Source organism: Lagenorhynchus albirostris, chromosome 1 (assembly GCF_949774975.1).
Source record: "Lagenorhynchus albirostris chromosome 1, mLagAlb1.1, whole genome shotgun sequence".
NCBI classification, from domain to species: Eukaryota; Metazoa; Chordata; class Mammalia; order Artiodactyla; family Delphinidae; genus Lagenorhynchus; species Lagenorhynchus albirostris.
In genome coordinates, this window is record NC_083095.1 from 122,952,038 (window position 1) to 122,979,176 (window position 27,139).

Below are 27,139 nucleotides of genomic sequence, written 5' to 3' on the forward strand. Positions count from 1 at the left end.
CAAAAGAGGGCAGGAGGGAGAGGCCACGTGAGCTCTGAGGCCCGGGCCCACTTCGCCTCCTTCCCCCTTTAACTCCCAACACCTGTCCTCTAGCTGTGCCCTCCCGACGGCAACCTACAACCCAAGGAAGCAAAGGTCGGAGAGCAGTTACTTTGGATGATTTTTTATTTTGCATTTCATATATTATCCAGTTTCACATTCTCACAGGATCAGCAATTACAACAGCCTCCTCGTCTCCCAAGTCTGAAAACGGCAAGACAGCCACAGCTGCGGCCAAAGGCAATGCACTGATGTGCACACGAAACAAAAAATTGCACAATTTTTCCTTCATTTTTCTTAAACTAACGGCTGACGCTAAGGCTCACTGCTGGAGAACGGAAACCCTTTTCTTCTTCATGCCTCAAACTAAAATGTTAAACTTATCTGACAGGGCGGACAAGGTCTCTTCAATAATTAATTGCACACACACACGAAAAATCTTTCATGTTGCATAAATATTTTGTTACACAGGGTACAAAAATACTTTCACTTTTTGGTTGGTTTTGAAGTTTGGAAAGCATGAGGAACCATGGCAGGGGTGGGGTGCGCCGCGGAGAGGTAAGCGAAAAACTGGGCAGAGAAAGGGTGTTCTTAATGGCTGTTGGCTCATCTGAGGGGGAGGAAGCAGAGGACCCCAATTTGAAATGACCAAGAAAACGCTCTACCTTGGCTGGGTGGTCCTTCCTGTTCAGCCTGGAAGTGTGTGGGGTGGTGGAGGCTGCCAGCCGCAGGGCGGAACTGGCTGCAGGGCTTGGTCCTCACTGAAGCAGGGTGGGTGCAGGGGAGGGGGGTGTGGGGAGAGGGACCGGGAATGATGAACCATTAGTGGTCAGGACTTGTTGCTATGGTGACACAATGTGAGAACAAACTGTACACTCACATATATACAAGTTTAAGTGTCTTAATTCATGCCAGGAAAACATGCAAAATTAAACGCCTCATTTCTTTGAGGTGGGGCTACGGAAGCAAATTTGGACTGGAGGTCAGGCCTTGCTCAGTCCCAGTGAGACCTCCGAGCTGGGTCTGGGTGTCCCAGGGAGAAGGCCCCTGAATCCTGCCGTGAGGCCTTGGAGAGGGGCTTTGGGGCAGCACAGGGCTGAGGAAAAGGAGAGAAAGGAAACAAGAGTCCACTGAGTCAGGCTTAAAATTCACAGTCTTTGGAGGGAAGCAGCAGCTCTGCACGGGCCACCTGGGGGCAGTGGAAGCTCAGGGTGGCTCCCTCCCCAGTGAGGCGGGCGGGGGCTTCGAGCTGTGGTGACCAGACCTGGAGGGAGGGGAAAGAGGTGGCCATGAGCAGATGCATGGGACTGGAGCTGAACCCAGGCCCTCCCCTTGCGAGGAGGCTGCAAGATGTGGGGTGGGGGGCAGGGTGGGAGGAGAGGGGAAAACCAGCCAGAGTGCCCCAGGCGCAAGCTCAGGTTGGGGTAGCACCAGCGAGCTCCTGGACTCAGGCAGAGGAACCAAGGCCCTGCAGGGAGCCAGGCTCTAGGACACTTTCCGTCCCAGGCCTCTGAGCCAGCACTTACTGAAGAACTAACAGAACTGACGATATTTCCATCCTTGCTGGGTGGTATCAGAGGAAGGGTACCAGCGCACCTGCAAGAGAAGCCAACGTCAGGAGCTAGCTGTGCAGTCCCTTCGCTTGACGGGGGAGCCTGGGAAACATGGCCTTCAGTGCCCCTGTCGGAGTCCTGGTTCTGTCACTGACGGCGGAGGTCGGGCCAGTTACTCACCTCTGGGCGTCAGTTTCTTCATCCTGAAAATGGGAGAGCGCCACCTGACCTGCCTCCTCTGCAGGACAGAGGTTCAAATGAGAGAAGGGTTACGAAGGCGGTCACGCTCCACTGAGCCCGACTGTACCGGGTGGAGTGCTGGCAGCCGGGGGCACTGGCCCAACAGTCTGCCCTGCCCCCTTAACCGGGAGAGTGCGGAATTCCTAATATCGGGAGAATGCACCTAACACATTTTTGCTCAACTTCGTTTGAGTCTCAGTGTCCTCAACAGCTACAGGATAGAGATGATTAAAAGTCACAGGGTATCCACGAGGATCAGATAAGACAGAATGTAAAAACACATTAGAAACCAAAGTCAGTGTGGTCTCCAAGAGGCAGGACTCCCAGAAGTTGGTCCTGTCCTTGCAGGATCCCAGGAAGTCACAGATAAGACCCAGCTGATGCTCCCCGCCTCCGCCGCTGCCCTGTTTCAGCTTCTGCACCACCCCCACCCCCGTTCCCTTCATTACAAAAGCCTCCTAATTTTAGAGATTCGTAACCTACCAGCTGAGCCCTCTAGTGGGAGCCTGGCAGCTACCTCAACCCTGGTACTTGCTAGAAGGCCCCACAGAGCAATGGCCCCAAAGCATGATTCCCAGAAACAGGCCAGGAAATGACATGCACCCCATTCCCCATGGGCCAGTCTGGACGGTGAGCCATGCTGGGTGCCAAGCCAAGATTGCAGGGAGGCCGCCTGCCCCAGTTACAGACAGCACGTCCGCCCGGGCCTGACCCGTGGCCACCTGGGAGGGGTGGCGGCAGGGCATCACAGGGCCCCGAGTGAGGGGGTGGGAAGAGAACTCAGAGATGGGAGCCGGGGTTCTCTTAGGAAAGAAAGGGATGGCACAGGAGAGCCGATGAGGAAACCAAGTAGCAGCTGGGCATACAGACAAAACTCTTGAAGCACAAGCAGTCAGACCCAGTTACCTACTTGGCTGCCAGGAATCCCTGCCTCTGTAAGTAGGGAAGATATCGAGCAACGCCAGGCTATCCGGTGGCTGATGAAAGCTTCCTGAGAACTTGCTCCTGTGCCCCCTCCAAATTCTAGGTGCTGTCTTGTACAGCACAGGACTCTGACCACCCCGTGTTCAGCAGGAAGTCGGCAGCTGGTTCCTCTGAGATGCCAGGACACTTGGCACATGGCAGGACCAGGGCCTAGGCCACCTGACCAATGTCGGGATGGCCCCTGGGCTCCAAGGATGTGGCACTGCTGTCATCGGCACACAGTTGACCCCTGGCTGCCAGGACCACCTTGATTAAGCCCCACACCACACAGAAAGCGTCAAGAGCCTCTTTGAGCCATCCAGCCTCAGAGGCCATCTTATCTTCTCTCGTGTCTTCTGAACATCTGGAAACAGTTCCCTCCCTTCCTAGCTGACAGCTGAGTGGGAGGAAGCCTCTCCTCCCCTTCGCCGAGCCGTGGGCTGCCCTCTCAGCTGCAAGCCCGGCTGGACACCAGAGCTCATTCCCTAAGAGAGGGACGACGAGGAAACCAGCACCGCTGCCACCGGACAAGGCTGCGGCCGGTCCAGCTCCGGGAAGCCTTAGTGGACCCTGACCACCGCACTTCACCCAGCCTCCAGCTGGAGCAGCCCCACGGCAAGGAAGCGCCTGACAGGCTGGGTGCCCTGCAGGGCTGGACAAGGGGAGAGCGTCGGACGAGAGTGGGAGGGACCCTGGAGGCCTCCGACCTGCCCTCCTCCACCACCGGCTGCTTAGGGGCCCCCACAACAAGCCTGCTCCATCCAGCCCCACCCTCTCCACTAGGTGCTGCAGCTTGGACTCCAGAGCAGCAGCTTTCCCTCCAGCCTGAGATGAGCCACCACCTTCTTGGGGAGGAAGCAGAGGAAAGCCCTAATTTCTGAGCTCGGGATGGTCGTGCAACCCAACTAGACAGAACGTACTTGGAGGGCTGCATTTCCACTCTCCTCAGATGCCTGGGATAGGCCAGTGGTCCAGGTTCTCTAAAGAAGCACGGTCTCTTCCTGCCCCAGCTCAGAACAAGACCCCAGGCCCAGGGGTCACGGCCAGCACAGCAGGGAGCAAGTGGCCAGTCCCCTGTCAGGGCCTCCACTCGTTCACAGGGCGGGGTTGGAGGTCCTAAGAGGCCACCCCACAGGGACAGCCCATGGGCATCTAGAATGGCTACAGCTCCAAGAGGGGCAGCACCCAAAGGAGTGGGGGGCACACGGTCCTCTCTCAGACCCTCAGACCGACTAACGGAGAAGATACACCAAAAAGTGGGCAAAGGGATGAATCCACACAAGAAATAGAAACAGCCAACAAGTAAGGGAGCCTCACTCATCACAAAGTCAAAACAATACAATTAACTCAGACCGGCAAGTCTACACTCTGACCTTGCAATAGCTCTAGGAATTTATGATAAGGAAAGCAGGCAGGACAGGTGCCCAGAGAGGTGTGAACAAGGGCATCCATGGCAGCACAGCCTAACAGAGCAAAAGAAAAGTGTGTAAACAACCTCACTGCCATCTACAGGGAGGCAGACACACTTATACACTGGTAGGCTAGCCAGGCACCCAGAATGCAGACCTATACTTACTTACATAGAAGCATGTCCTAATATTTAAGTTTTAAGAAGATTAAATGTGTAATTTTCGTAAAAGGTTCATACCCATGGATTTACTTATACACCTGTGTCCAACTACCTACCAAGTCTAAGGACTAAACGTAGTGATATTTGGGGGAACAGGATGACAAGCAAAGGCAAAAAAGAGAAAAAAACCCCGACTTTTTCTTCCCATGAACGCAGACCTCTACTAGCTAATGTTCGTGAAGCACCTGGCATGTGGAGATGCTGGTCTAAGCAGTTTTCACACACGAAGTTCATTTAATCCTCAGAAAAGCCCTATAAAGTTGATGCTATTAGCATTTCCATTAAACAGACAAGAAAACAGAGGCAGGAGAATTTCTGTAACTTTAAGGTCATCGGTAAGTGGCTGAGCCAGTGTAAGGGGGGCAAAGGGCTGCAGTGAAAGACCCCCGTACCCTCAGGTCGAAATGGAAAAAGCAGTCCAAACTGGGAGGACCCTGGGGTGCAAGGGGACATGCAGAATCCCTGCTTTTAGGTCACCATCTTCATGTACCAGACCCCAGTGTGCCCCTGCCACCCATACCCTCTGAAAGGAGAAGATTCTATCAAAAGGATCAGAAGGTCCAGCAACACAGCCTTGTGCCGAGATAGAGCAGGACTGAACCATCTCCAAGCCCCTTTCTTCCTGCAGGTCTCGTCCCTGCAGCCACATGAGGATGCCTCGCTCAGGCCGAGCTACTGGCAGAGGGCGTGAGGTCAGGATGCATATGGTGGGGTTCAGAAAGGAAGGACCGGTCGGCATCCCCTTTTGTCTATCAGCTGCTGCCTTTCTCTCCAAGTCACCTCCTTACCCCCAGGCACAGAAAAACGCGGCTACGGGTCCTCTGGGTTCAGAATAACCTCCTGAGGACCACCAGGGTCCACCTCCCTCATTTAGGCATTTTCAGCCTCCACCTCTGGGGCAGTACTATCGGGGGCAGGGAGGGGGCTCTTGGAAGGAATAGAGAAAGTGATACTACTTCGAAAATGCTTTCATGCCTATTACTACATTTGGTCCTAACAGTGTGTTTTACTGTCGAGGAAACAACTATCCAGAGAACTCGAGTAGCGGGACAGAACCAGTCACCACCTGATCCGATCGCTTGTCATCAGGCGGCCTCCCGAAAAAAGCCACTATCCTTTGAGGGGGCCCTCATCCCCTTCCCAGGGAGACCAGAAGACAGGAACTCAGGCACAGCGAGGCCTGGAGGGAACTAGACAATAATGACATGAAATAATAAGCATGCAGTGCTCCCTCTATGCTAATAGGCTACCAACCACCCTCTAAAGTAGCTACGACTATCATACCACAAAGAAATCGAGACACAGAGAGGTCAAGAAACTTGCCCAAGGTCACACAGTGTTGAAAGAGAGAGCCAGGATTGGACCAAGGTAGCTGGACTGGAGTTGGATGGCCACAGGGCATGGGGAAGGAGGGAGGAAGCTGGAAAGGAAGACAAGAGGAGGGCACACCGTCCTGTGTACGAAGCTTAGGGACCCGCAGCGGCGCACCACTCCCAGCCGGCTGGAGGGGGCCACCCCAAAAAGGGCAGAGATATCGCTCCTGAATAATCTGACATCCTGACTGTCCCTGGCTCCCAACCTCTGCCTCACATTGTCACGGCCTAGCATCTCAGAGCAGACGGGGTAGAACCTCTCCATCCGATCTGGTCCTGCCCTCTCGTTTTACAGATGGGGACAAGACGGAGGCCCAGAGGTGAAGTCACTTGCTGAAGATCAGGTCGCTAACTGGTGGCACAGCTGGGATCAGAGGACTCACAGGGCCCCTGCAGTTAAACTCGCCCCCGCACCAGCTGCCTTCCACACTCCGCCGGGTCACAGAGGACCGCCTTCACTCACCACAGAACTGGTCTGCGGTAAGTCCCCCAAACGTCGCCCCAGAGAGGAAGAGCCCCGCCACCTCCCTACGCCGATCAATTTTCCAGCCGTCTGTGGTGTGCCGCCGGGGTGAGCGCCAAGCGGAACCACGCGTCTGCCCTTGGTACAACCCAAGTTGCCGTGGCCGGGGGAACGCCTTGCGAGGGTGGCAGTCAGGGAATCTGAACCTTCCACCTTGGAACTGGGCGAACCCAGGTCACTAAGCCCTTCAGAGGGATGGACACGCACTTGACCCTCCCACTGGCAGAGCTGCCCACTCCTCCTGCCTCAGCTTCTAGTTTCTGGGAACTCTCCCTCCTGGCTTCTCACACCCTTTAACTCCTCGTCCCCTTCTACTGCCCCAGCCAGGAGACCCCTGTTCTCTCCCTCTCAGCAGCCAGGTCACTCTTCATGAGCCTCAGCTCTCGGTCACTTCACTGACGAGAGGCCCAGGTGGGCTCGCCACTCACCACAGCCCTCCCACGCTGCCTGGCGGTGCCCTGTCACTGCCGCGCAGAGGCCTGGCTGTAACCTGCGAGGTGCTCGTGCCCCTCTCGGGCACCTGGCGCGGCATTCGGCAAGCACAGAGCCCTCCCAGCCCAGCCGTGCCCTCTCCACCTCTTGCCTAGAGGCGTGGGCTGCATCTTTCCCACCCCAGCCCAGGTCACAATGCAGGGTGCCCACGTTCCTTGAACAAAAGAGCAAACACTCACTGGGCACCCCGGATGTTCCAGGTACAATTCTAGCCCCTCACATGGCTTAACATTTAATTCTCACAACAACCTGAGGCAGATACTACTATTCTTATCTTTCCAGATGAGTGAAAAAGAACAACCCAGACACAGAAATCTTTCAGAGCTTTCTGAAGTTCACAAAGACAGGAGGAAGCAGAGGCAGGCGGGCTGCCTCCGGCGACCACACTCAGGTCTGTCACCACAGGCAGAATCGGCACAGCCTGCCCGCGCGTGTCCAGGGGCAGTGGACCCACGGTGGGTCTCTCACACTTCGCCTTTGCAGTGTATCCTCGAGGCGGCCTCACAGCGTTTCCTCTCCTTCCCCTCTGTGGGACCCCAAACCCCAAAGGTACTGTTGTTACAAGACAGCAGTTCTGCAGCAGCTCTGGGGACCTGGGTGGCCCGTGGCCGGGTAGGAATGAAGCCCGGCCAACTCAGAGCCTTTGTTCTCCCCTTTCCTACTTCTCCCCCCGACAGGCTTACCTGAGCATGTAGGGCGGCAGCGGCAGCAGCAGTGGCGGCTGGGTAGGTAAACGCAGCATGTGAGATGGCTGGGGTCAGCTCTGTGGTGTACAGAGGGTAGGGGGCCCAGGCCTCTGGGGATGCGGGGATCAGAGCGGCCCCCATCAGGTCATCTGCGACGGGAGACAACAGCCCCCCCTTGTCAGAACGCGGGTCCCCCTTTGCGCCACCCCATTCCAAACACAGAAGGGGACCCAGCACTATCACTGAGCATAAGCTCCCTTCTCAGGCTCCCCTGAAGGATCCCGAGACTGGGAAAGAAGCCACGGTAACTTGGCCCGGCTTGGTGAGCATCCTGTCTGCTTCCAGAAGCCCTCAGATGGGTCTCTGCTCATCTCAACCAAGAGGGATCAGAGAAGGCTTCAGGGAAGCTGGGCGACACCAACAGCTCAGGAGCTCAGTCTGAGGGCCAGCAAAGGCTGCAGGGGAGGAAGGGAGCATGGGACCCACAGGGATGGGTAATGGGGGCTGCAAGAAGCTCCTGGAAAAGGGGCGGGCAGGCAGGACTGATGCCCTCAGGGATGCCCTCTGCACGCAACTCCATCCACGAGGGCCCCCCAGCTCTGCCAGGTAAAGGGCAGCAGATGGCCACTCTGAGTGCCACTCACAGGGGTCTCGTGCGATGAAGTGTGCTCCTAGGGCGGGGTGAGCGTTGGTGGGATTTGGTGTAGCCATTAGCTTGTTCTTGGCCATCTTGGTGTTGGCTTTGGCAAACTCTAGCCTCAGGGTCTGAGGGTTCTCAGGATCAAAGCGAATACCCTACGTGAGAAGGAAAGGAAGGGAAAGGCGTTACACTGTAGGACCCAGCCTGTCCACTGCAGTGGGGACGGAAGGGCCCCAGAAATGATCCAGCCTGAAAGACTCGCCCACACGGGGGCCAAGACAGTGGACACACTGCTCGGGCCTTGTGAGTAGTGGCGTTTGGCACAGACAGTGCAGCCAAAGACTCTGCCCCAGGATGTTGGGGAAGGTACATCTGTGGGCCCTTTCCTTGGGCGTGGAGTGGGGGAAGGTTTGCAGAAGACGGGAACAGGAATACCCATTGCCTAGAAGTCTGTGGGTCAGAGAAAGGCCTGTTCTCTGTCTACTCACGTTCAATGCATTCTTGGCCGCTTCTGCTCCTGCCCGGCTGTCAAAGATCACAAAACCAACAGGCTAGTAGGAAAAAGAGAGAATACCCTTGCATCTCTCCCAACACTCCATCTCCCCTTCAAGCATACAAAACAAAACAACAAAGAACAAAAAAATATATAATTCTTGTCCATATTCCTCCTATGTTCAGCTAGAACACAGGGAGGATATGGCCAAGAATTATATATTTATATAATTATATATGGACAAGAATTATATATTTTTGGTTTGGGGCACTAAAACTCTCCCATCCAGGTACCACATTCTGGGAAACGATGCCAATACAGCTTTATCCCACTGCATTAAACATCACCCTTTCAGTAAAAGTCTTTTTTTTTTAATGTATGCAGGTAATTAAGTGTAAGTTCTAGTGTTTTCCCCAGCACGAAAGGGGACACTAATGTATCAAGGGCACGGAAAGGCTTCAGGTTCAATCAAGGGGCAACCGGTTTTTTTTACTTATATATATATATATATATATATATATATATATATATATATTTATTTTATTTATTTATTTATTTTTGGCTGCGTTGGTTCTTCGTTGCTGCGCACGGTCTTTCTCTAGTTGCGGCGAGCGGGGGCTACTCTTCATTGCGGTGCGCAGGCTTCTCATTGTGGTAGCTTCTCTTGTTGTGGAGCACGGGCTCTAGGCACATGGGCTTCAGTAGTTGTGTCACACGGGCTCTAGAGCGCAGGCTCAGTAGTTTGGGCCCACAGGCTTAGTTGTTCCGCAGCACGTGGGATCTTCCCAGACCAGGGCTCGAACCCGTGTCCCCTGCATTGGCAAGAGGATTCTTAACTACTGAGCCACCAGGGAAGTCCCATAAACTTGTTGCCCCGGGCTTCCCTGGTGGTGCAGTGGTTAAGAATCCACCTGCCAATGCAGGGGACACGGGTTCGAGCCCTGGTCCGGGAAGATCCCACATGCCGCGGAGCAACTAAGCCCATGCACCACAACTACTGAGCCTGTGCTCTAGAGCCCGCAAGCCACAACTACTGAGCTCGTGTGCCACAACTACTGAAGCCCGCGCTCCTAGAGCCCGTACTCTGCAACAAGAGAAGCCACCACAATGAGAAGCCTGTGCACCGCAACGAAGAGTAGCCCCTGCTCGCCACGACTAGAGAAAGCCCGTGCACAGCAACGAAGACCCAACGCAGCCAATAAATAAATTTATTTATTTATTTATTTAAAAGGGGGGGTCGGGGTGGGGGGAACAACAGGTTTAAAACTTCTCCGACTTCATTTTGCCTGGGCTCAGTCCAGTCCCCAAATGGCTCCTGAAGGCTCTGGGCCTGGGACCCCTGGCATCAGGAACCAGAGCACAGCCACCACCTCTATGGTCCTCAGCCTCCGGGTCCCACTGTGGCTTCTCAAGGGCCAGAGAGTGAGGACCAGGAGCTGACTGGTAAGAAGAGGGGACGTGTGGAGGCTACTCTTTCGTCAGCCTAGGACAGGATAGGGGTGGCAGGGGGCAGGTCTCAGCTGCCAGATGCCTCAAGACTGAGGAAAAGAGAACAGGCTCAGTTCCAATTTCAGCAGTCGGTCTGGGCTGGGAAGAAGAAAAACCTTGGAGAGAACTTACCTGTCTCGATGTGAGCTTGATCAGGGACCCTTCATACCCCTGCAGAGAGAGGTGGTCATTAACAGGAAGGTCGGAAGCCTCTGTTGTGCTACCCTGGCCACCCCCCAGCCCTGCCTTTCCCCAGCTCACACTCTTCTCCCCGCAAAGGTGACCCACTCTGATCTCCACCACCACTGAGTGCCCTCAGTCTTTGTGTCCCATATCACACAGCCTAGCACATGGGATGGCCATCATGCGGTAGCATTCATCATTTCATGCGGAAATTCCCCTTTGCTCCCGTAGCCTGTCATCTGGAAGCACAGACCTCACCTTTTTAAGTTTTCTTATCTGCAAATTGAAAACGCTATGCTGAATCTCAAAGATTCCTTATACGGCAAAGTCTACTGAGATTCTACTGTCTCCACTTTACAGATGAGAAATCGGAGGCTCAGAAAGGCTAATAAGCAACTGACAGAAAGCAACATATGAGTTAGCAGAACCGGGACAGAGAACCAGGGCTGCCATCACACTTTCTAGTTTTCCTGCTGCCCAATCCCGGTCTGCGATTCATTCCTCATGCTTCTCCTCCATCCTAGGCTCTGCCCATGGGTGGCTGGGTCCAGACTCACCTTGAACGGCCTGAAGAGCAGGTACAGTTCTCTGGGTTTAATATCCACAGGGAGCCCACTGACGAACAGTGTCCGGACCTGGGGAAGAGACCACAGTGGTCAGGGCCGGGCTGACAGAAGAACAAGGATGATGGCTCTTCCTTCAGGAAGGAACTGGAATCCTTCCAGGGCTGAAGGAAGAATTCAGGATTTCCTGAGCCTTCTTTGGAGGCTGAGGCAAATGAGCACCCAAAGTTTCACAGCATTTAACTTTTCAAAACCCTTTCTGGGGGCTTCCCTAGTGGCGCAGTGGCTGAGAGTCCGCCTGCCGATGCAGGGGACACGGGTTCGTGCCCCGGTCCGGGAAGATCCCACATGCCACAGAGCGGCTGGGCCCGTGAGCCATGGCCGCTGAGCCTGCGCGTCCGGAGCCTGTGCTCCGTAACGGGAGAGGCCACAACAGTGAGAGGCCTGCGTACCGCAAAAAAAAAAAAAAAAGACCTTTCTGGACCCTTTCCTTTCCCTGGGTTCATCCTGCAGGTGTCACATCAAGCACTAGCTGAGCACCTCTGCACAGACAGCCTCAAGGAGAGAGTCCTGTTTAACAAGATAGATGAAGGACCCCTCTGAGACTTGAAGAAAGCTATGGTGTCTTACCTCCAAAAAATGCACAAGTAGAAACATATACATATTTCAGAATATTCCCATGGACTCCTGGTAGAAAGGCTCCATCTGGTCTAGCAGAGAGGCAAAGATGTAAACTCTGTGCCTTGGAGCGATTTCATCAGAGGGCCCAGCACTTTCACATCCATCTCCTCCTGCTTCCCATGCTAGATGTAGGCTCTTCAGTGGCCGGCAATGTATTATATTCTTGCTTCTCTGCCCAGCTCTTAGCATGGTGCTGGTACTAAATGTTTACTGAATACGGGACTTGAGGAAGGAGTCAGAGATGGAACAATGGTGCTGGGTTTTGAAGAATGTGTAGGATCTTGCCAACTTCAAGTGAGGCCGACGATGGTGTAAGTTATGAGCCTTGCCCTCAACAAAGTTACAAGTTGGCACTGAAGCCAGGTCTAGTAGACGCCAGGTGTCCATCCTGTGACTCCTGCCAAACCTGACCTCCCGAACAGTGGGTGAGGTCCAGGAGAGGGCTGGCAGGAACACTTCCCTAATTCACCATTGCTGGTTAAATGCTGCTGGCCTCCAATGCTCAACTAGCAAGGCCAGATCAGCCAATAATTATAATGGGAGAAGGAGGGTTTTCCAGAGTGTAGATCCATTAAAAATACATCTCGAAACTGTGCTTTCTGAGTAACGAAAAATCCAAAAGAGCAGAGCTTCCCCACACACTTGACTCCTGGTTTTTGTTTTTGTTTTTGTTTTTTTTTTTTGGCTACATGGCTTTGAGGATCTTAGTTCCCCGACCAGGGATGGAACCCTTGCCCTCAGCAGTGAAAGCGCAGAGTCCTAACCACTGAACTGCCAGGGAATTCCCTTGACTCCTGTTTCAAGTCGCATGTCATACCACTAAGCCCAACGAAAGTCTTCTCAACTTGTCACTGACGACTTAAGAACAAGTTCACATGCCTCAGCCCACCCAACACGTGGCTATTCTTGAAAACATTTAGTGGGCCACATTCCCCCCCAGAGGCACCAAAGAACTTCCATGCTCTAGTGATGGCCTGCTGAAGGAACTGAGGCAACAGCCTTCTTGGAGACAATGGCTTGAATCAGGAACCCAGGGCAGTCACGCAAAGTTACGCCCAACACACACACACACACTCTCCCTCCCCTCCCCCTCTCCCTCTCCCCTCCCCCCTCCCCTCCCCCCCTCCAATGAACACACATGTCAACAACAGAGCCAGGAGTGGCAAAGGGAACCAGCCCCCATAGCTGCCCGTAACAAGTGTCGCCACCCCTAGCCACACAGGAATGACTCCAAGCCCATGGCTGATAAAATAGGTAAGGACAGCTTCTTCTCTCACGTGAGTTTTCGCCAAGAAGCAAATCCAGGAGAATTCCTTGCCAGTTAGGACACCTCCACCCCCTCTGGTGATGCCTTTCCTCGCCACACACACTTCTGCTCCTGGGCCTGGGGTAAAGGTTCTGTACATCTCACAGCCCTTGGCAGCTGTGTCCCTATACACGCAGCTCTCAAGCACTGCCCTGTCCCAGAAGCATCTGGGAGAAACTGGACAGCCCAGGCTCCAGAGTGGGCTGAACTGAGTTCCTGGACTCCAGAGGGCAGCCATCCTCTACACCCCTCTGCCCTTTGACGGAAGGCCTTTCATTTACATGTAAACCCCCAAAGAGAAGTGCCTCGCTCAGGCCATGCAGCTTGTTTTTAAAAGGCAGCAGACCTGGGACTTAAAACCCAGGTCTCCCTCCCAACCACTCACCCAGGCTGGTAGAGATGATGCTTGCTTTTTGGTGCCAAGACTTGGGCGCCCAGCCCACCACAGACTATGGACTGAAAGAGTACAAGCCAGCCAGGGTCCTGCTGGATCGGCCTGGACCAGCGCTACTCCCTCCTCCCTGGGATGAGGGGACATGCTTTGGGTCAAAGATGCAAAGCCAGAGCCGCCCACAGAAACCTCTACCTCAGTTCTCCCCAGGGGCCACCCATTTCACCCCGGCTAATTTTAAACCCTTCCTCAAATGGCTCCTTTCTGGCCAGACCTCCCCAGAGGCCCCCTTAAATAGAAAGTTCTCAGCACAAAGTTTCCTGCTTAGCGGAGGGGAGGGGAGTGAGTATAGGGGAACGTTCCCTCATTCCCAGCTCAGATTCTGGTTCCCAGCCTTCTCTGGGCCAGATGACTCTTTTCCCTGGCTTCCCATCTTTTAGATTCTAAAGGCTACAATACAGGTTGCATCCTGTGCCTGGTCAGTCCTTAGGAAACGAGCTGACATCAAGGCAGTTATGGGTTCGGTGGTGGGTCCCCGTCTGCCAGTTCACAGACCCTTTGCTGGGAGGCTAAGTCACAGGAAGCCTGACCTGAATGCTCTCCTTGGTTCCTACTTGACCCTGGACACCCTGGCAGATGATGTGCCCTCTGCCTATCCCCCCGTGCAGACATGGAAACTGAGGCCCAGAAAGGGCTCAGGCAAACTTGGCTCAGCGAGGAGCAAAGCTGGGTAAGATCCAGGAACACTGATTCAGCCATCTGTGCCATTCTTCTGGCTGTGGGGACGGAGGCAGCCACACCTGGGCAGCCCTGTTAGCCCCATGGATGGGTAAAGTTCTGCCACACATCCGTTCAGTAGCCAGTCCCTTCTCTGGGTGCCTGTTTAGAATGATGGCAAAGTTGGAGTGACAGGAAGTATGAGCTTAGCAGGCTGGCCGGCCACATGTCGAGAGAACAAGCGTTTCCAGAGCCCACCTACCCACCATGCTACTTCCAACTCCATCAGGTCCTGCCCCGGCCCACAGACTCCGGATCCCCGACAAGCACCCACATAGGGCATGGCAGCTGCTCACACTGCCCCTCAGACCACCCCTTCCTCATTCCTTAACTGAAGGGCATCCATCCCTCAGGTCCCTCTATTTCCTCACCCCTCTTTCCTTCCTTTGAAGTCTTCTGGGGCCCTTAGGACCCCTTATCTTTTACTGGTCCCACCACCTGAGCTCACCTGGACTCTAAAACCCAGAGATAGGAGGCAAGTCTCAAAACTTTCCTGTCCTCCAAGGTGCCTAGAGCCAGGCTCAACATCTGAGACCTCCTCCGTCTCTACACACCTTGGTCCCTCCAACGAAGGGACTCACAGCCAGAAACGATGTGGTCCAGGACGGCAGAGTGATGCCATAAATGGGAAAGGCTTTGGTTAGTTAGACCAGAGTTTGCATCCCAGCTTTATGCTTGGCTTGGCGAAGCTGCTTCATCTCTCCGAATGTCAGCTTCTTTATCTGTACAACACAGGTACCCTCTACCTCCAGGATGAAGAGCACACTTTATGCCCAGCACACAGGAGAGGCTCAACCATATGCTTGTTCACTTCAGGGTCCCATAATCTCAACACTGACCTGCACAAAAACCTCACCTATCAGGTACCACACGAGCCATTTAGTTATAAGGTTGCCTAGTCAGGCTGGGTCAGGTCCAGATCAGCCTGGAGCTGGGAACACAGGTGAGACAACCTTCCACGGTCGCTGGATTCTTTAGTGTTCCTCTTCCCCAGGGAGGCCATGTCTGAGGTGGAAGGCACCGTGGAGTTCAGCTAGTTAAACACCCTCATTTTACAGATGACGGGGGCTTCCCTGGTGGCACAGTGGTTAGGGATCCGCCTGCCAGTGCAGGGGACACAGGTTCGAGCCCTGGTCCGGGAAGATCCCACATGCCACAGAGCAACTAAGCCCGTGCACCACAACTACTGAGCCTGTGCTCTAGTGCCCACGAGCCACAACTACTGAGCCCGTGAGCCACAACTACTGGAGCCTGCAGGCCTAGAACCCGTGCTCCGCAGCAAGAGAAGATGAGAAGCCCACGCACTGCAACAAAGAATAGCCCCTGCTCGCCGCAACTAAAGAAAGCCTGCACGCAGCAACAAAGACCCAATGCAGCCATAAATAAATAAATAGATAGATAGATAAATAAATAGATGAATAAATACTGATGAGGGAACTGAGGCTCAGAATAGAAAGGTGACAAGGCAACCTAATGGCACAGTCGGGATCCTTAGGGATGGCAGGGACAGAGACATGTGGTTACTTCTGCAAGGCCTGGCCAATGAGTCCTGTGTCCCAGGCCAGCACTGGCAACCACTCCTCCCGTGCCACTTGCTGGTGCCAGCCTCACAGCCATAGGGTGCAGCATTCAGCAGAGAGGCTGGGCGCAGACAAGGATTCGGGGACCAACCACCACTGACGCCAAGATGGAAAGACCAGCCAAAGATCCCACCGCCTATTCCACAAGTTTACTACAAGAATTCAACACGAAATTATTTTAAGATACTTGGAGGAAGCAGAAGGGGTGGCTCACACAATCCCAGGCTGCTAGAAGGAACCAAACTTGTTTACCTAGGCCCTTCTTCCATATACTCACTCCTTCTCCAAAAGCATCCACACAGCCCAAGAGAATATCTCCCTCCTGCCCTGAAACATTGAAAGCAAGCGCGGTCCTGTTAAAATGGTCATCTTCACGGCAAGTACCAGCAGACTGTGCTGGACCACAGCCATGTCCCTGGCACAGATGGAAGGCAAGTTTGGAACAGGCTGGAGAAGGTACTGGGGAGAGGTGGAAAAAGGATAGGCAATCCTTTGGAATTCCCTGGCAGTCCAGTGGTTAGGACTTGGCGCTTTCACTGCCATAGGCCTGGGGTCAATCCCTGGTCAGGGAACAAAGATCCCACAAGCTGCACAGCCAAAAAAAAAAAAAAAATAGGGGGGATGGGGAATCCTTAGAGGCCAGTAAAAGACACATGTTGAGGAACCACTGGAAGCACCGAATTCAACGTGGACAAGGAGCTTGGCCAGAGAGGTGTCCCCATACAGGACATCGCAGACATGGTGTGTAGCCTTCATGATGGTCAGGAGCAGACTTAGCCTCGCTGGAGGTCCCAGCCAGTGCCAGGCCTGCCTAGGGCAGCAAACTGGCCTTCAGCATGACGGTGTCCCTGGCCAGCAAAGCCTGGGGACTCCCGAGGCTGCTCGTCCCTCAAGCAAGCCCTGCTGCCTATCCTTCCCCGGGGGTGCTGGGAACAAGAGGGTGGGAGAGTCCAGCCCCTTCTAGGAAGTCCACACCACAGGCTATCACTGGTAGGCAGGCTTCCTGGGGTTGGCTAGGTATTTGCTGTGTGATCGTGGGCCCTTTCCCTCCAGCTACTGCTGGACCTCGAGTGCCTGGGGCTCCCAACGACCTCTTGCCTGCTCCTCCCTCCTCCACGGGAGGCCACCCATCTCATTCCCAGTGCTCCGGGGAGGGGCAGAGAAGGGCACAGGAAGTGGTGGCCCCCATCCTCAGCCTTATTCTTGAGGCCCCTGGGGAGGGAACGCCCCCTTCAAGGAGCCTCTCCAGCACCTTCTGTAATCCCAGCAGGACAGAGGACCCGAGCCCCCGGGTGGTGCAGCCCTTTCCCTCAGTAAAGGTGAAAACTGCAGCCCTCCCCAGCCCAGAGGGAAGACAACTTTTTAGAGAGAAGTAGGAAGAAGGGGCTCTGACAAACTCATTCCTGTTTGTGTGTCAGTAATGATCTTCCTTCAGACAAACAAAAGAACAGTTGTTTAGAGATCTTCAGAAAAAATGAAAGTAAACAGAAGCCTCCAGGAGCAAGGTGACAGGGATACCCAAGGCATCAGCCTAATAGCAGAAATGCAGGCTTCTGCCTAAAAGGCTTTGAGGCAGGACTCGACCTCTTTCCATCAGCCCAGGTGGACATCTCTGTCAGCCTGGACACCTGCACAGGCACACCTGTCATTCCAGTGCCCCCAGATCAAGGCCAGCTCCCCCAACAGTGGCTGCTTAGAGGTCTCTGTCCTCCCCTGGGCACACACAGGGCCCAGCACATGGGGGCCCTGCAGAAGTCAAGGGAAGGGAGCTGTGGGGGGAGGCGGGGCAGGGGGCGTTCCCCCCAGAGGAAAGCCTCCATGTGGGACAGGACTGGGGTGTGGGGTCCGAGGGGCCACACCACGAGGCCCTCCCTCCCTAGTGGGGGGACGCCACACTCAATCAGCCCAGGCTGGGGCCTGGCCACACTCCACCTTCATACCAAGAATTGAACACTCAACTTCTCAGGTTAAGGGTGGCAGCAGGATACTGTGGCTGAGAGGATGAGCGCCGTAAATACCAGTTTTTATTAGAGACGGAAGGGGTAAACACTGCTGTCAAAAACAGTCGTATGTCCATGGATATTAAACCCCCTACCCTTTAACTCCAAAGGACAACCACGGCCTCCTTCCAAACCCCAGCCCTGTACTCTCCAAGACAGCACCCTGGACTTGGACTCCAGGGACCTCCCGTCCGGGGCACAAAGGAGGCTGAGGTAGGAGAACATCAGGGTCATCCCCACCCTTCCCCCACCCCCAAATAAATCCCAGCGGTCCACCAGAAACACTCCCCACTAGAAGACAACTCCTGCCTTCTAGGTGAATCTCTGCCTCACGAGGCTAAGAAACTTGACTCTGGGCAATAGAAACATCATACCAAAGAGATAAAAATGATACTTGAAAATTGATTCTTTGTGGCAATCCAACATCTCTGAAGTCAGAATTCAATCTGGAAAGGGAACTGTTTCAACCAACCACTTCATCAAAATGTTCAAGTAACTCGCTTACTTTGAACCCTGCCTCTTAGCACGGGGAGCCCTGCTGGTGTCATCTGGATGGAAAACACCCCTTACAAAAGTGGGTGGGGGAGGAGGGAAATCCAAACAGGGAAAAACAAGCCTCTCATAAGCCCCTCCCACATCCTTCCCCAATTCCCAGCCCTCTCCAGGAACCGAAATGCAGAACATCTGAGCTGGAAGAAACCTTATTTTTAGCTGAGGTCCAGTGAGTTGCTCCAAGTCACCGAGCGTATCAGAAGCAGCCCCAGTGTCCCCAGGTGCCCGGCTCACAAGTCAATGCTCTTTTGCAAACCTTGATCTCACACCACCAACCCACTCAGAGCCCAGTGGGGGTCAGCCTTAGGTGCCCAGAACAAATGACCTTCAGCTGCTGAGCTAAGAGGGCAGCAACAGTCCTTAGCAGAAGGTTGACCGGGGGTGCACGGGGTTCCACTGGATGATCCCATGGCTAGTCCTAAACAGTTAGGTATAGGGAAGTCAGAGGGAAGACTGACAGACTGCCAACTCCCAGAGCAGCCTTCTGCAGCGGGGAAGGGGTGGGGGTAGAGCAGGGCCCCTCACAGCCCCAGGAAGCCCCGAGTCCAAACAGAAGCCCAAGCCACCCCATCTCGGTGTCCCACTACCGCCCCACCAGCCAGATCATGGGAGTTTATGAGCTGCAGCCTGCGTTATATAAAGCTTGCCGCGTTCCTGCTGTAAAGATACTGAAGGTCCTTTTTAAACTTCGTCACGCCCAGTTCAGCCCTGGCTTCTGCAAGGGGAAAAGGGTCATTGAGAACCAAGACACAGGACTCAGGCTCAGCCTCCTGCTCAGACAACAGACCAGACACAGAAACAAAAGAACAAGAGCCTCAAAGCAATTGTCAAGGAGCCCGATTGAAGTCCCAGCCCTGCCACCGGCCAGGCAAGTAGCTTCGTGGCCTTCACCACTGCCTCAGCAATAAAGAGGAGGGGTGGACTCGCCTCAGGGCCCTTCACACCCTGACCTTCCAAGAAACCAGGGAAGTGGGAGACCGTGATGGAGTCTGGGAGTAATGCTCGGGCACTGTCCTCCATGGGCTCAGAGCTCCAGTGCTTTCGTTTTGCCCACAAGACGGCAAAGAAAGCAGTAAAGAAGGGGTAGAGGTTGAGAGGGTGAGAAAGCAGGATGTCAGAAGCCAGGCCCTTGGGGTTTGAGAGGGGTCTCTCTGCTGGGGCAATACCGGAGCTGCCAAACAGAAACCACAGAGCAAGTCACTGTACCTCTGCAGAGATCTCAGCGGCCTGGCCTTTTTCTTCTGAATACATATGTAGGGGGCGGGGTGAGAGTTGGGTTCTGCCTGGGTCCTGTGCTTAGGCTTGGCACTGGCAGGTCGCTCTTACGCCTCCCCGGGGGAAAGAAGTCCCTCTCAGTGGGGCCACTTGACGAGAGGTGGATGGAATGTGGTGACATGGCCCGCAGACCCAGGACTTATAAGGGCTGAACAAGGACACAGGGAAAAAGAGCAAGCAGATACAGCCAGACAGTACAGCGAGCAGATACAAACACACATGCTCCCAGAATGCCAGCGCCTCCTGTTTCCTCCAAGGAGCTCTGGGCTGCTCAGCTCCCAGGCTAGGACAGCGCCCAGCCTCCCTCCAAGCAGTGCCCACCTAGGACACCGCCAACGTCATCACGGTCTGACCTGGCGGGGAGAAGTCCAGGTTTAGGGGCTGTTCCACAGTGTTTTGCCTGCCCCTGCTACTTCCAGCCCCGAATCACATGTATCAGGGCTTGGCTCTAAGGCCCCACGCTGGGCAGCACTTTGTAGTTTCCACTTCTTTCACACCTACCATCGGAGTGTGAGCCTGACAGGCCTCTGAGGTAACGGGCAGAGTGGTACAGGCCCATTTTACAGTTGAGGAAACCAGCTCAGGAGTTAGGTGCCTGGCCAGCCACTGGCAGAGCTGGGGGTCAAGTCCAAGTTGCCTGGGAAGTTGGGGCTCTTCCTTCAGGGCCTGCAATGTGCCCTAGAGCTCCACCTGTGTGTGTGTGTAGGGGTGGGAGGAACTAAGCTGGATTAAATAAGGCTTCGGACCTTATACTCCAAGCTACTTCTACCCCCAGGAAGGGAAGGCTTCACATCTTGGGAACACACCTGGTCAAAGTCTGCTGCGAGCCCTGCGCTACACCTCATTAGGGAACCCAAGCAAATAGCGTGAACTGTGCTATGCAGACTCCTTGACTAGGCTGCCTGGAGGCAGGGTGGGGGTGGGGTGGGTGGCCTGCTTTCCACTTGGTTCCAGACAGAACCAGGGACAAGGCTTTCAGAGGCAACTCAGAAAGACAGGCTCAACCTGGGACAAAGTGAGAGAGTGGCATGGACATATATACATTACCAAATGTAAAACAGATAGCTAGTGGGAAGCAGCCGCATAGCACAGGGAGATTAGCACGGGGAGATCAGCACAGTGCTTTGTGACCACCCAGAGGGGTGGGATAGGGAGGGTGGGAGGGAGATGCAAGAGGGAGGGGATATGGGGATATATGTAAATGTATAGCTGATCCACTTTGTTACACAGCAGAAACTAACACACCATTGCGAAGCAATTATACTCCAATAAAGATGTTAAAAAAAAAAAAAAAGAAAGACAGGCTCACAGGGTCTCCAGCATGAAGCTTCTGGGCAAGGCTCCCTTCCCTCCTGTGCCATCAGCCTCCCCTGTCCCTCCTACTGCTGTGTGGTCAGCCAATGCCAATCTATTGCCTGACCCTTGTGGCTGGCAAAGGTTGCAGCTGTCACCACTGCTATATGCTACCCCATAGATTCAAGGCGTTGTCCTAGGGGAATCCCACGCACTTCCCCTAGCTCCAAAATCAATACCTCCAACCCTTAAACCATGTGATGTTAATCCAGTGTGAACACACGGCACCGTGCACAGGAACACAAAGCGCCGAGCACGCCACACCTGTGCACCACCTGACTGAGGCAGATGAAGTCTGACGAGAGATGTTTCCCAAAGGGACACTCCTGTTGGGAGAGGGTCTCTGTTCAGAGATAGAAACTACTTCTAGGACCTAGATTCTGGTTTGGAGCTCCCCTGTCACCAACACAGAAGAACCCCTCCATCCCAAGTTGTGCCCGCATATGGCTACAATTACACACAAGAACAGGGACCAGTCTGGGTGGAAGCTCTTCACAGCCTTGATCGCAACAAAGGTTCCCCAAACTGGTCTCAGGTCCTATTCCAGTAATTTCTTCTGACCTCTCCCAGTTAAAGCCCAAAACTCACTTGGGAAAGGGTAGGTTGGCTAAACACAAAAAGGAGGTAGGGGGCTTCCCTGGTGGCGCAGTGGTTGAGAGTCCGCCTGCCGATGCAGGGGACATGGGTTCGTGCCCCGGTCCGGGAGGATCCCCCATGCCGCGGAGAGGCTGGGCCCGTGAGCCATGGCCACTGAGCCTGCGTGTCCGGAGCCTGTGCTCCGCAACGGCAGAGGCCACAACAGTGAGAGGCCCGCGTACCGCAAAAAAAAAAAAAAAAAAAAAAAAAGGAGGTAGGGACTCCAGACACTCATACCATGGGCTCATCCAGGTCAGACCCTGCCCTTTCTCCCTGAGGGTCCTAGGCCTGTTCAGAACTATACAGGTGGCCTTGATGACTTGCGACAGCCAAGAGCCTTTCCTCAGTCGGCTGTAAATGACTGAAGGCCATGACAGATGGGCCAAGGCAGACCCTCCCGCTACACCCAGCTCCTGCTACATTCTGGAGGCGCCTGGCATGGATGGATCCACCAGTGGACTCTTCAGGAATGGAGGACCCAACGATCTTGCCACCTGTCTAGCCTTGGCACACCTCAGGTAATCTTATTCTTTCCATCCAAGGACGGAATAGGGGAAAAAGCAGAAAGCAAGGAGGCCGTGCTGGTCCCTGGGTAGGCAGTAGATGGGGTTCGGCATAGGAAGCTTCGTGGGCTGTCTGCAGTTCCCACCTCACAGCAACATGGTTTCTGAAGTATGGGAGACGGGCTCTGCCCCACTGCCTCACAGCTTTGCCTGGGGTGTGAGGACCCCTCTGAGGCAGCCATGGTCAGGGGACGGCAGAGGAACTGACAAGGCATCAAATGTTGCTGCTGCCCAAAATCAATGGCTGAGCAGAGGCTGGAGGCCACCAGGTGCTGCCAGAACCCAGCACTCTAGCTCAGGTCTCGGGTCTCGGTAACCAGAGGTGGGTGGCCTTGGACCGGGAACTTAGCACTCAGGGCAGGTGGGAGGACTCCTCTCCTCTACCTCTCAGGACTGTCTGGAGAACCAGTGGGATAAATGGGTGGAGAGCATGAAAACAGAGCAAAGCATCCCACAGTTCATGTGTTGCCTCTAGTTACAATACTCGCCAGACTCCTCCCCCAGCCCCACCCCAGAGACGGAGATGAGAAATCAGAATGTCCAAACACTGAATGATACTTAGAAGTTGGTTCTTACTGGGGCAAACTAGCCAGGCTGCCCACTTACAGGGAAGGAGGAGGTAAGGAGACCCAAGAGAATGGACCCCCAAAACGACAGGCAGTCACTTTGGAGTAAGTACAATTTTTTTAGTTAAGATGCCCAACGCAACAGGGAATCAAGGGTGGGGGTGGGGTGTGAAGGCAGTCAGCCCCAGCCCAGGCTACAAGGGGGATGTACTGTCTGTAGAGAATTCACTTGTTCTGGTTTTTATCACCGCAATAACAATTCTAAACATTATCTGTGATAAAATGCTCCTCCTGCAGGGGCTGACAGCTCCCACCACCCAGTCTTGGGATGCCACCAACCCAAAGAGAACTAGCCTGGAGCCAGTCCCTGAGCTTCTGCTTGGGACGCTGTCATCACCTAAAGCTCAGCCCTAAAAAACTTCAGTTGCAGATCCTCTCCCCTCCCCACCCCCAAGTCTCATCCAAACCCCCAATATAAAACAGAACAGTGGGTATAGTATGTTGTTAAGAGCAAACTCTGGGTCCAAACCCCAACCTACCCAATTACTAGCTACATGAAAGCTATTTAACCTCTCTGTGTCTCAGTTTCCTCACTTATAAAATAGTAATAAGTACTTCACAGTGCTGTTGTGGAAGTTAAATGAGTTAAAACGGTAAAGTGCTCAAAACAATGCCTGGTACAAAGACTATGTATGGGTTTACTACGCATAGTACAGCCTTACCATTAGGTTATTTGAGCAGAGAAGACACATTCACAACAACCGCCAGGGAGGAGGGGAGTCTGATCTACCAGATCTGTCTGGATCTACCTACTTGGGTCCTGTTTCCAGGTAAAAGTCTGGAAGCATAGATGCCTCCCTCCCGTTATACCAAAAAAAAGTCTGCAGACAGAGCACCAAGATGTCCCAGATTCTGTCAAATATTTTTGATGGCAGAGAAAAGGGGCAGTGCCCAAGTCACACACTGGACCCTGAAATTCCTTCACTCATGTGAGTGCTAACCTTGGCCATCCTGCCAGGGGCCAGGGACCTAGCTGGATCCTCAGAGACCCCTAGAGGACACATGATGGACCGTGGGGTACCAGATGTGCAAGAAGCGATCTTGGCCCAGCTTTGGTGGATGCCATGGACAGGCAAAGATGGGGATGGAGGGCAGTGAGGGGCCAAGACGCTCAGGTCAAGCTGTAGTTCCCTTAGCTACCGTTAATCTCTGCCTTTCTAGAGCTTACCATTAGGTTGGCATAAAACTTCTTTAACTCTTAGAAACTTGAACCGCACTCCCCACCCCAAGATTCCAAACACCACCCTCCTCTCAGGGGGCCCCCAACGAGTCATTACTGTAACTTAACACTGCCTTGTATTAAAATATGTCTCCATTTTCAAAATAAAATATTCTTTCAAACCACATATACCCTTCCCCAGAAACACTGTAACTCTCCAGCCATCTCTCAAGAATCACTAAGACAGGAGATGCTTAAATCTGGGATTGGGCAACACCAGAGGCAAGTCTGCCCTGAGCAGGGCTCGGGTGCTGTACTGCCTCACCTTCTGGAGCTCAGGCACCAGCCAAGACGCACCTCGGGGTGGGGGGGGTATGGCTTCTAGATTGAAAGGGACACGTAGCTGTTCCCCTTAACTCCTCGCTGCCCTCCTTAGCTTTCAAAGGGTTAAAGGGTTAGAAGTTTTCAAAGCTTCTAACACACCTTCTTCTTAAGTAGCAGAAAAATGCCAATTTCCTCCCAAGCCTGCATGATCTCAGGCTGTTCATAACGTGGCCTCCAACATTACTGCAACATAGCAAATTCCTGGTAGTCACCCAAACAAGCCATGTGGCTCCACAATCCACCCCTCACTTTTATACATGCTATTCCCTCTTCTTGGAATGCCTTTTCCATCCCTACAGGTCTAACCACCTCCTACTCAGCGACATCTCAGGGAGGGCTGACCTCTAACTTCTTCCTTGGCTTCCTAGGTTTGCTTTAGCTAATCTCCAAGAGCCAGCCTGGGTCAACCACGAGAGTAAACCACCACTGCTAATGCGGATTTCCCCAATGGTGGCTCTTGGGGGTTGCAGAACTGCCTACCTAGGGGGCATCTAAGCTAAAGAGAATAAGTCTAGTTCCTGCTCAAACCACCCATCCAAGATGGAACCCTGGCTGAAGAGCTCTTGGCCCACTGTTCAGAAAGCTAATGAGGAGACGGGGCCGATTCTTGTGCTTACCAGACCAGAGCAGACTCTGGGCTCCAAGAAATCACTGGGGCCCTTAGTCTTAGACCTCTGTTAAACAGGAGCCCATGCTCCCCACCCTCCCCAGCACCAGTTGCACTGAACTCCTTGAAGCACTACAGGGCTGTAGCCCACCTCTGCCCACAAGGAGGGAGAGCAGGGATTCCACTTCTTGATGATTCTGCCCTCTCTCTCAAAAAGCTAGTTAGAAAAAAGTGACCAATACCTCAAACGATTCCTCCAAGACTTTAGACTGGCCACGTGGTTCACTCTTCCCATTTCAAACGGGTGGGTCTGAGGGTCTCTTCGGCGAGGTAAGTCCCTGCTGAAGTCAACCCTCTAGCAGAAGTGGTTCCGGGTCCTTGCCCAGCTTCACAGGAGATGGCTTCCCTCCCTCAATTTCAGCAGAGACCACACACATACTAGCAACCCTGTCAGCCTCCCCCAACTCTCAGGGGAGATTCTGAACAACCAGGTAGAGTCAGGATGGGGTCCCCAAAGCCAAGGGCCTGTCAGCATCAAGGTCCAAGAAGGACAAGGACTTTAGGAGCCAAATGAACCCCAGCCCACTAGAGCCCACACCGCACTCGTGGACATATGTCAGGCTTTCCTTCGCCACTCTTCAGAGTGAAGCGTTGTAGATTCCTCCTTTCCTTCCCCACAGAAAGCGGGATCTAGACCTAGATTCTCAAGCTGTCATGCCATTGGTGGACTGGGGCTGGCAGCAGGCCTCTGAATTGCTAAGAGTGGGAACTGGCAGTGTGACCCTCCCATCATCCCTCCCACAGTGAGGAGCCCAGCCCAGCCGTGGGCCAGTGCCGCCATTCTGCACCAAACCTATAGCACGGCGGGCGGGCACCCGCCACTGGGTAGGAGGGAGGCAGCAACGCCAGCCCCCATCAGGGGCTCTGCGGTTTCTCCCCCAGACCAAGGGGAAGGGAGCTCAGGGTGGATAACCGGCCCTTGGTTTCCTGGGCAAGAGCATGCCAGGGCGCGGCAGGAAGGGTCTAGGGTCTCTTGGCCCTAGAGTGACACAGCAGAGGCCACTTCAGAGAGAGAGCTGCGAAGGCTGCCCGCTTTCCACACCAGTTTTTGTCTCTGCGGGCCGAGCTTCTGGTCTCCATTCACTGATAGCCTTAAGGCTATATCCACCCCCACACACATACACCCTCCCGGATTTTGCCACATCCAATTAGCCACTCAGCTGTTGGTGACTGCACGAAGCCGCCCCAGACTCCCTCCTCTTAGCACATGGCCGGTGGACATTCCTAGCAGAATCCCACTAGGGCCAGCTTTGGGGTCCTGGCTTGTCTGCCACGGCAAAACCCGAGAGACGAGAACTGGGAACTGAGTGTCTTTAGGCATCTCCTTCCCAACTCAGTCAGCTGACATCTTTGCCAAAGCCCAAGCTCTGGGGCCGTGAAGAAAGCCGTCTACCCCCATGACTACAACTCTAGCGAACCAAGGTGCCGCGCAGCCGGCCCAGGCCTCCAAGGTCACGGGGAGGGGTCAGGGCGGAAAGTACAAGGGAGTGTGGGTGCCGCCCGCCCGCCGTGCTAATCCCGCTCAGTTCCTCCCAGCCGAGGCGGGAGTCCCAGCCACGCGGGAGGAGCGCCTCGGAAGAGGGCAGCGAGCGGGGCGGAGTGGAGAACGAAGGACGCGCGGGCAGCAGGCGTGGGGCGGACACGGCGCAGCTCGCCCACCGCGGGACGCACTGACGGCCGCCGGCGCACGGTCGGCCCCGAGCCTGGGAGGGCGGGGAGACAATGCCCGCCCGGCGGGGTAGTCCAGGCCGCACGCCCCCGCCCGCCGGACAGGGGCTGCTCCTCCCCGGCCGAAGGGCAACGGCGGAAAGGCGCCGGGAGCGACTGCCAGATCGCGCGCGGGGCCCCGCGCGCCCCGTCCCCCGCCCACCTCCGCGTGTACTTCACCCAACAAGTCCCGGGGGCGCAGACCCACCTCCTCCTCCAGGGTGCCGCTGGAGCCCGAGCCCGTGCCGGTGCCGGTGCCGGTGCCCGTGCTGGTGCCATGCTCGCCGTCCGGCTTCAGGTTGTTCATGGTGCGGGGGGTGGGGTGGGGGTGGCTAGGGGAAGGGAACGCGGAGGGCTAGCGCGGCGCCCGGCCCCGGCAAGGAGGTGGGAAGGGGCGAGGTGAGCGGTGCGCTCCGGGGGTGAGGGGCTGGGTGGCGGTGGGGAGCGCGCGGGGCGGTGAGAGGGGCAGCCGCAGCGTCGGGCTGGGGTCACATCAAGTTTGGCGGGTGCAGGAGGCGGGGAGGGGGTGCGGTGGGGGAGGCACTGGGAACCGGAGCCGAGCCGGAGCGGCCGCCGCCTCCGCCTTTTCACTGCGACCCGCGAGTGCGCCCGCGGC

General features: G+C 54.7%; 1 protein-coding gene across 4 annotated transcripts; it reads right to left on the reverse strand.

The window, feature by feature from the left end:
* Positions 1-147: 147 nt before the first annotated feature.
* Positions 148-27,139, reverse strand: RBPMS2 (RNA binding protein, mRNA processing factor 2). Of its 4 annotated transcripts, none has more exons than XM_060151744.1 (8): positions 26,732-27,139; positions 10,861-10,938; positions 10,253-10,291; positions 8,628-8,690; positions 8,144-8,294; positions 7,497-7,648; positions 1,566-1,635; positions 148-1,135 (listed from the first exon to the last, which is right to left on the reverse strand). In XM_060151744.1, the coding sequence occupies exons 1-7, from the start codon at positions 26,828-26,830 to the stop codon at positions 1,573-1,575; spliced, it is 645 nt and encodes a 214-aa protein (XP_060007727.1). In that variant the 5' UTR covers positions 26,831-27,139; the 3' UTR covers positions 148-1,135; positions 1,566-1,572. The 4 variants fall into 4 exon arrangements, with proteins under 4 accessions (XP_060007727.1, XP_060007715.1, XP_060007748.1 ...); XM_060151732.1 differs by having other exon boundaries at positions 148-1,303; positions 26,732-27,138; XM_060151765.1 differs by lacking the exon at positions 26,732-27,139 and adding an exon at positions 19,360-19,383 and having other exon boundaries at positions 148-1,303.

What these genes read in the sequence shown, in the direction of transcription:
- RBPMS2 (XM_060151744.1), bottom strand. Translation starts at nt 26,830, where the DNA reads ATGAACAACCTGAAGCCGGACGGCGAGCATGGCACCAGCACGGGCACC. An exon ending in TCAAGCTCACATCGAGACAG is followed by an intron (nt 8,691 to 10,252) that starts GTAAGTTCTCTC and finishes TTTTCCTACTAG; the next exon opens with CCTGTTGGTTTTGTGATCTT. An exon ending in CGGCCAAGAATGCATTGAAC is followed by an intron (nt 8,295 to 8,627) that starts GTGAGTAGACAG and finishes CTTCTCACGTAG; the next exon opens with GGTATTCGCTTTGATCCTGA.